Consider the following 9,099-nt stretch of genomic DNA (forward strand, 5'->3'; position numbering starts at 1 on the left):
ATGTTCTAGTAAGCACCCATAAGGCATTCCGTTTTTGGCAGGAAAGGTATGAATAAACAGATTTGGCTTTTATTAATTCATACAGATATTTTCAGGAAATAGTGCAATATATTTTAAAGGACACTGCCAATTGCTTTAGAAATTTGAAATTTTTGTCACAAATCTGTATGAAGTTTTAAAATCGCCTGATGTCTTTTATTTGGAAAACCTTTTATGTACTTTTACGTCTGAGCTCTCCTTAAAAGTTTCACCTGGCTGAGTTTCAGCCAGGGGGATAGCACATATACTGGCAAACTTATAGTGTAAAAGACAGTATGGATGTCATGTATTGATATATGTTGCTTTGTAGCAATGTATTTCTTCACCTTCCTGTAAAAGAATAAATATACTGCTGCAAAGCACCATTATACCATTATGACTGTATTCAGAAACACAGGAAGGTAGAGTTAGGCTGTGTTATTATACCAGTATATTTAAAGTGATGTAGCTTTCTATCTTGTTAAGACTTTAGGCATGTGAGTTAACAGCCACTGCATCTTGGCCAATGTGGTTCCTCATTCTCTCTAACTTTCCTGTTTGCGCACAGGCATCGTTGATGATAGCAGCAGCCGTGTGCTGAACTCTTGGAACGCCATAAACGAATTGATGTTGTGCATGAGGTAGGTAATATCCTGCAGTTTCTCTTGCACATATGTTTTCCTCTGCTCAGAGTCCCATTGACATTGCAGGTGAAAGCACAGGTGTAAATGGGAGGAACCATTAGGAGCATGAGGACAATCTGTTGCTTTGCACATCACACTCCGTTTTTAAAGCACAGTATTAAACAATCACTCTTCTCTTTCTGGAGCTATTATTTTTAAAAGGAAGTCATATTCTATTTTTTTTTAATGTGCTTTTAATAGAACCTAATCTTCAGGAAGCTACACTTGCTAAGGTGAGAATTAGTTTGCTCTCCTTTAACAAAATGTTCATCTAAAAGGGTTAATGTGAGTCTTAAATCCCAAAATGTTAAAACCAAATTACACTATACTTTGAAAGCTAATTATACAAAAGCATACAAAAAGAAAACATCAGAGTATTATTACAATATCTCTCTATATATAATATATGCAAAATTCAATATACAAGCTTCTTGTTACTCATCCATGTTTTTTTTTAAAATAATGTAAACCTTAACTTATTTAAACCAGTATAAGTAGTTTGATGTTACTCCTGGGAAACAAAGATTGTCGGTACAAGAACCTCCATAGCTTGGAGGACAAGCCGAACATGGGACTCCTACTTTATATGGTGCTTCTCCAATCCAATTCCCCCTGAAAATAAAAAAGGAAAAGGAATAATTAGTAATTTCAGAGATGAAGAAAAAAAAATTAATTAAGCATACTTGTTTTGAGTGATTAAAGTTAATGTCTTCAGTGATATCCTATAAATGCCCTGTTACTGAAAACATACATTAATGTATTTTTGTAGGTTACTGACAAACATTGATCTACCAACTCCCAAAAACCAACAGGAGAATGACCATGTCACCCCAAGCCAATGGTCCATTCCATATCCTTTAGTTTCTGTGGTGAAGTCCCAGTCGTCTTGCTTTTGCCTACAGCCAAGTGATTTTTAACTCTCTGAGCCTGGGACAGAGTATTTTTTACCAGAATTTTATTTATGATAAAATTAGCAACATAAGCATTGGTGCAAGGTTTTGCCTGAGCACTCTGGGCGAAATCTTCTTCTTAGGTTGCACTACCCTAGGTCCACATTGTGAAGCTCTGACGCTGAATTTGTGATTAGAGAAAAGGGAACATGAAAACTGTTCACACCAGTAATGTATTAAAAAGAACAGTATTTGGGCATTTGTAGGGGTCTCATAGGTATTAATGGGAGGATGAGGAGGGCTCTCATTTGGTGAATAGAGCTGTGTAATAGAGCGTGGGGGCAAAGGGGTGCAAGTCTGGAGAGTGATCATGTGAAAAGAGGTAACTCTGAAAGATCTAGGAACATCTGAAAAACACATCCAGGCTTTTAGGTGCTTATATAAACCCCAGGCTTTTAGAGATTCGTGTAACACTCGTGATGTAGGCAGAAAGTAAGTTAAAATTAGATTTTTATTTAAATGTTATGTCTCACTGAGCAGAGAACTTTCCTCTAGTTTGCATGTGACGTGGTATAGCAGTGAGTAATGCAATTATTTATGAAACATTTTCTCATCCCCTACCTCCCAGCCAATAACATTGGATCAAAAGCCCTGGTCTTGGAAGAAAGTAGGAATCTCTCAAATAATTTGCTCATTCCTACTTCTCTTCCAAATGGGTACAGCAGACTGAGTGCTCAGGAAATATATTTAGTTTGATAACAGATATGGAAATCCAGAAAGAGTTTGCTGAAAGCTGATTTCTGCTTCATTTTCTACGCAACGCACAGCTGATTTGTGTGAGTCCATTAGATAACCAGGTGCAGGGCCTTTCTAAACATTGCAATTATCCTCCTTAACTTTTTTTTTTTCCCTGACTTCAGAAGCATAGATATTTTTCAGCATTACAGCATGGCATCAGTGAAAATTCTTGGAGATCCAAATCCTAAATCATTGCCAAATTCCAATCTTAATAACTCGAGTCGGGGCTGTAATATTCACCCCGTTCTTCTTCAAAGGAGTTTCTGATATGCTGGTTACACAGAAGGACACAGCCTTTATTGACTGGCAAAGAGATTTCTGCATGTGTGCCCAAGAACTCTAAGCCCAATGTCCTTAACTCAATTAATTCTTAGGAATATAAACTTAAGCCAGGCAAGACCACTCAACATCCTTTTTGTGACTGTGCAATAAGTAGATGTGAAAATCCCGATTTCACCACCTATGAATCAAAGGTCTACTCAAAATCTCATCCAGAGAAGCAGCTTGTAACTCCAGGCTTTGGTTTGCTGTTTGAGAAACAGTGGGATTTTTAGACTGAGAAAATATAAAATGTCATTAATTCATCAACAGTGCATCAGTTTTCAATAATGCCTAATATATAAAACCATTCTTTTCCTACATATGAACATGAGAGATGTATTCTAGCAAGTTTGTAATTTTTAATATTTTTTTCAAATAAAGATATATAAAAAGTAATATTTGGGTTTCTCTTATAAACTTTGTTTTCAGCTTGTCCATGTCATAAAGCTAAAAGTCATATACAATTTTTGCTTCCTGATTTTTGCTCCCTCACATTCATTTCTTACCACCCTTTTCTAGTAGATATTAAAGACAAAAGGACAGAGAAATCTCCTTGATTTCCAAAGATGGTTTTTTCCCAAGTCAGTTTTCTTACTAAATCCTATCTTTTTTTAAGTTGCAAAATCTTTAAAAATTCTTTTACTCATGTAACAACTATAATGATGACATATTCTTGCATATTCTTTACCACAAATGGTCCTGTGCCACTAAGCGTTTATGGAAAACATGCTCAATTAATTATACTTAGATTCCTGTACAGAACTATGGCTTTGCCTAATATTATACAGTCAGAGAAACCAGCCATTTACACTGTCCACGCTGCTTTTGAAGCACTGGTCCAAACCAGACCTCAAATCGAAGCTCTCCCAGAGCCACACTTTATTGATTCATTCTGCACCCAGATGTAAACTTGGGATGATGTCTAGGAAACGCTGGGAGAAAATTCATTTCTTCATTTCAACCTAACACAGATCTTTGCACAGCTACCTGATATAGGGCCACCTATGGGTGTCTATGACCTATACTTTAAAGGACCCTAATATGGAAGGCAAGATGAGATTTGCAGACACTAAGCTTAGGTAGATGGACTTTGTAGGAAACCTATGCTATGGATGCCCTTATGCAGCATGGTCATAAGCAAAGGTATCATCTTGTGGACAACAACATGTGTTCACAGTAAATCAAGGGCCTGATCTATAGTGGGATTGCTGATGACCTGAGGAAGTCTAGCTCACCATGAGTATATACAACAGACTGAAGAAATAAAGAATTGAAAGTAAAGTGGAGTCAGCACACAGGAGGAAGACAAAAAGAATTATGATGATAATAACAACAACAACAACAGAAAACAAGTTTTTGGTTTTGTTCCATTCACATCATGTTACTTCCTTTTCTTCCTTCTATACCAAAGTCATGCATTTTCTGTATGTTCAGATGTAAAGTTAGAGTGAAGGAGCAGCCCGCAGAAACAGCACAAATAGAGGTCAAGCTGCAGAAAAAGGAATAAGCAGTCCTATGAGAGGACCAAAACATGCATGAAGTATAAAAATAAACAATATTAAAAGAAAGCAACTCACTTTGGGGCATAGTTGCATACCAAGTAAACAGCTCGTCGCCAAACAGATCCCCAGACGTTCATATTGTGGCATGTGTGGATTGCGCAGCCTATACGATTGGAAGTGGCCCAAACCATCTGAATAAATATTTATTATTGGTGAAGTCCAAATTGAAAAGAAATATATATATATATACACATTTATTTGAGAGAGAGCTATAAATACATCACAGAAAAGTCCAGCTTTGGACGGTAGATTTTGAATAGAAGAATGTAATTTATATAACCTGTGTGTAATGGGTGCACATGGGTCCATAACATCGCATGGGGCACCTGGGGTTGCAATCCTGAGGATAAGGGAAAGCATAGTCCTTCACCTCATCGTACCATGGTTTTACCAGCTGGAGAATAGATCGATACCTGGGTTCGTTTAAAAGACAGAAAGAAAAACATGTCATTTTAGATGTACGTATTTTGGAACTTTCTGCTCCTCATCCCTCTGATGCAAGTCACCTAAATACACATTTCTCCACACATCACTAGGGCACGGTATTAAGCAATAATACTCTTAAGCCCAATGAACACAGATGGATATCGATTATTGCTAGAATACTGGATGATACTTAGTCTAAGCTCTGGATCTCAAAGGCTGTTCAAAGGCTGACAAAATAACCATTTTGTAGGGTATATCTGCCTACCTTCCAGTTCTTACAGACAGGTTCTGACCCAAGAATCTCAGTAAGTAGGAAGGTCCATGGTCCCAAATGCATGTAGCAGCCCAAGCCTCTGCAGATTTGGCAAGAGTTTCATCCCAAACCTGACAAAATAAAATATCCTTAGCAGTAGAACAGAAAAAACAAATAGTGATCACAGTGCAAGAACACAAGAAGCAAGTATCTTAAGTCACAAATATACTATATAACACATCAGCTCTGTAACCTAGGCAGAGAGCTCAGGGGCAGCATGTATAGGATCTAGCAGGATTTGCCCTAACACCGGACAGAATTCCCGCCCACCTCATCAGAGGAAGCCAAGTATTCAGATCTCTCCCTTTTTTCTGGAAAAGCCCTTCCCTGAACAGGCATTCTCCTACCATTTTCACTTCTGTGTTGATGAGATCCATGTGCGGAGAGGAGTGAAATGTTGGATGGGACTCAGATGGAAGTTAAAATGAAGTAGAGGCGTACAGGGAAGAATAATTCAGCACAGGTATTACATACCCCACAAAACCCCAACACATTTGAAATAGGATCTCAGGAGTATCTATAGCCAGAGAGAGTGAGAGAGTGTGTGTGGCAGCTTTTCATATTTGAGGCCACAAGGTCAAGAAAAGGGATTCCACAAGGGCAAAGACTATGGATAGTTGCCAGGTGTGGTATGAGTTTCATCATTTTATTCTGCATGGGAGCTGACATTGCTCCCTGCCTGGAATAAAAAGATAACAGCTCTGTAAGAGACAATTTGAATTCTTAAGTTCTCCCCTAATGGTAGGAACATGACAAGTGAACTTAAACACTGTCTCCTTTATATGTTTTTCCTGCTCACTTACACGCTTGATTTGTAACTCCACTGTTTTCTCCACAACAAATAGGCTTGCCTCAGCAATAACGGAGATACCAGCAATAGAACCTACCGCACCACTGGAGCTCCAGATAAAGAGTATCTCACTGTTATATTACAAGTACACACAAATCCTAATATATCTTAGTGTTTGAGTGATACCCAAGTAGGCTCTAGATCCTGGAATTAGATGTGCATTTTGAATACCTTGAGTGGAGTTGTTTTGGTGCAGGACAGCTTTAGTGAATTGCAGGTAGAAAAGCAGGAACAGAATGTGGTAAAATTGCCTACCCAGCCCACCGCAGCTTTTTAAACACAAACCCAAACACATAAATCTTGAGTGGCTACGAAATAAAAGAGTATGCTCTCTGAGGTATGAAATAAGAGGCAAAGTCAGAAATAAACTTATCCAAGGATAAGGTGGCCCACATCAGAAATATTTTCTGTTCTATGAGCTAATGATGATTTCTAACACTGAATCCATAGTTTTAATTTTGCAAACCTGCAGAGTGAAAAGACTGACCACAGATCATGGACTAGGACAGTAATTCATGTTCTGACTCTCTCTGGTAGTTTATGAAATTTCTCTAAGTGAAAAGGACAAAATTTAGTAAATTGTATGAAATTGCTATATCATCGAACCAAGCTTTTGCTAACATGGAGTGGGTGAGGTACCTCCTAGATTAAAGCTGCAGAAGTGCAACAGAGATCAATATGAACCCTTAAGGCAAATGATCTTCCATTCAAGCGGAACCACCTCAGGGAAAGTAAGATGGATGGTGCGTAAAGCAGAGCAGATTTACTTTACACCTGTTCGTAAAAGGTCCCAGAACAAAGTCAAAGCAAATTGCCAGTAAAAAGACAAAACAGAGAAGTGTTCGGAAGAAGCATGCTAAGAAGGAATGGTCTTCAAGTCAGGGAACACTTTGACTTCAGCTCTGAAAAATGGAGTTTCTCAGAGGAGTTAGAGATAAGTCTATAACTTGGGAAAAGAAGGCTAAGCTGGAGCACTAGGGCACAGGAGAGGGGACCTGCAGCTGCTTCGGCACCATCCAAAACCCAGGATGTGCTCCAGGGCCCAAGAGGAAGAAAATTGTGTACAGACATTTGTTCTGCTTTGTATCTCTGACGTTAAGTCAATTAGCAGCATGTGGCCAGCGTACAAATAACCCTTTATAATCTCTGTGGTACATCAGTGGTCCCAAAAAGAGGGCTTAAAGAGGGGGCAACAGTAGGTACAAGCATAAAAGTGTGCCTGGGAAGTGTGCCTGAGAGGCCGGGGCCACAGTCGGCGTTTGGAGCCTGCCCAGGCCCAGGGGAACAGAGGAGCACATGGATCCAGCGCGTGGGTCCAAACACAGCTGCCTGGTGTGCATCCATAAGGGGCAGCTCCGCCAGGACTGTGACACCCCATAAACACCCTCCTTTGCTGGGATTAATCATGCTTCTGGCACGAGCGCTCCCTGCCAGGAGGCTGAACATGAGGTTTGCGTGCTTGCTCCCAAGTGACCTGGCTGCAGTCCCACAATAATCTAAATGTGTACTGTATTTGCACAAATAGCACCGAGCTCCTGATTTCCACCCAGCATATTTTTGCGTGCTAAATTGCCTCGCAAAATAGTATGTTAGGTGTTTGAAAGAAATGTGAAGACTGTATTAGGTTTCCACTATTAATGCCCTGTCTAAACTAGGCACGGCCTCCGCCTTGGACAGTGAGAGCATTGCCAGTCCACTTTCATTTCTCCTCAGCTTCATTTTCTGGTTCTCAGGAATCATCTGCAGCATTTGACTGGTAAAGTTTCAGGGGGTTGTTTCAAACTCAGTTAAAAAGTTGTGGGTTTGGCAGGTAAGCATTACTGTGATATATGGTGTGCTCTGCTTTCCATTATCACTCTTGACCACTCTCTGGACATATGAAATTTTTGGCCAACGTAAAAAAAGAGAGAGAAAGAGAAAGAAAATAACCACTGAATAAGAAATAAGGGGGAGGTGAGCATATGCAGCGTCTTTTAATCTCCTCCATTCCTTCATTAGCAGGCTGGTGAAAAGCCTTTGTACAGAGTCGCCTCCTGCTATGTAAATCATTTGTATTTCATAGGACAAGATGAAGTGCTTCACCTTCCTTATTTTATTTTGTTTTCCTAGAAGAAAAGGTGGTCTCAGTCCCTCTAGGACTAGCCCTAGATCATCGCCTCAAGAAAAGGTAAATAATTAATATAGGCTGAAGCAGAGAAATTATTATCTCATAATGACCTAAAATCTTCTAAACTGTACGAGACTGTACCATTAGTTCACCCCTTTCAAAAGAAGTCTGATCCTGAGTCCACACTTGTATTAATTTGTATCTCAGTTCAGTCCCCTGTTTTGGGCATGTAAGAGAACAGGGCAAAGACATTTAGATTTTTGAACCCATGAGGCTTCATTGTTGTACATAGATAAATAGCATATAAAGAAATAGAAAAATATCCTAAAAAGAGAAACTGAAGTAACTTGAAAGCCAGAGGGACAGTTTCTGTATGAGGAGAAATTTAAAAGCTCAAGGAAATTAACAAAGAGTTTAAACAAATAGTGTGATAAACAAAACAATAAACTCTGAAATGATGTCTAATCCAGTGTTTCTATTAAATGTTAGAGAAAGCTGCCTGACACGAACACAAAATTGCAAAAGGGAAAAAGGAGAAAGATTTGCATACTCAGTGGGTCAGGATCTGAGGAGGTGACTCATCCTCAAATGCTAATCATGCAAACTCCCAGTGCCAAACTATGCTCATTCTTTCCCTGGGGATAGCAAATCTTCATTTGCTAGGTCGTTAGTAGTTGGGGAAGCAGTCACCTTCCTTCCACCCAGTATAAAGATCCCCCCCCAAACTCTCCGGATCACTGATTTGGTCCAGCATGGAAACCCTCCCCACTCCTTAACTGAGCTGCGATAGAGTTAAAGCATCTCACCACACTTCCACTGGCAACTTGAAGTGAACATCCTTTGGCCAATTTATTTTTCTTTCCTCAGCCAAAGATTATTTTCCTAGAAAGCCGTCCGACTGTGCTCTCTGCACTGCTCCCTGCAAAACTACACTTCAAAACTACACTTCACTTGAAAATTGTCAAGCGGACTGAATACAGGGAACAGGCCAGTGCTTCTACACAGGGAGTTTCAACACCAGAGACCACTTTATGAGGCTTTATGAGGCAGCTCTGGGGTGTGCTCTGCAGTCACACAGCACATGCTGGTTGAACGTTAGGACTAAAATCTTAGCATTGATAAAGTCAGCAG

General features: G+C 39.6%; 1 protein-coding gene across 1 annotated transcript in view; it reads right to left on the minus strand.

Moving 5' to 3' along the window:
• Nucleotides 1-882: 882 nt before the first annotated feature.
• Nucleotides 883-9,099, minus strand: part of PI15 (peptidase inhibitor 15) — a 23,142-nt gene continuing 14,925 nt past the window's right edge. The window contains exons 3-6 of the mRNA XM_009586313.1: nucleotides 4,964-5,082; nucleotides 4,553-4,685; nucleotides 4,288-4,403; nucleotides 883-1,313 (exon numbers count right to left, since the gene is read on the minus strand). Of these exons, the coding sequence (XP_009584608.1) occupies nucleotides 1,178-1,313; nucleotides 4,288-4,403; nucleotides 4,553-4,685; nucleotides 4,964-5,082 (504 nt within the window). The 3' untranslated portion in view covers nucleotides 883-1,177. The remainder of the gene's footprint in view (nucleotides 1,314-4,287; nucleotides 4,404-4,552; nucleotides 4,686-4,963; nucleotides 5,083-9,099) is intronic.

This window comes from Fulmarus glacialis, unplaced genomic scaffold (assembly GCF_000690835.1).
Source record: "Fulmarus glacialis isolate BGI_N327 unplaced genomic scaffold, ASM69083v1 scaffold4681, whole genome shotgun sequence".
In the NCBI taxonomy this organism is placed as follows: domain Eukaryota; kingdom Metazoa; phylum Chordata; class Aves; order Procellariiformes; family Procellariidae; genus Fulmarus; species Fulmarus glacialis.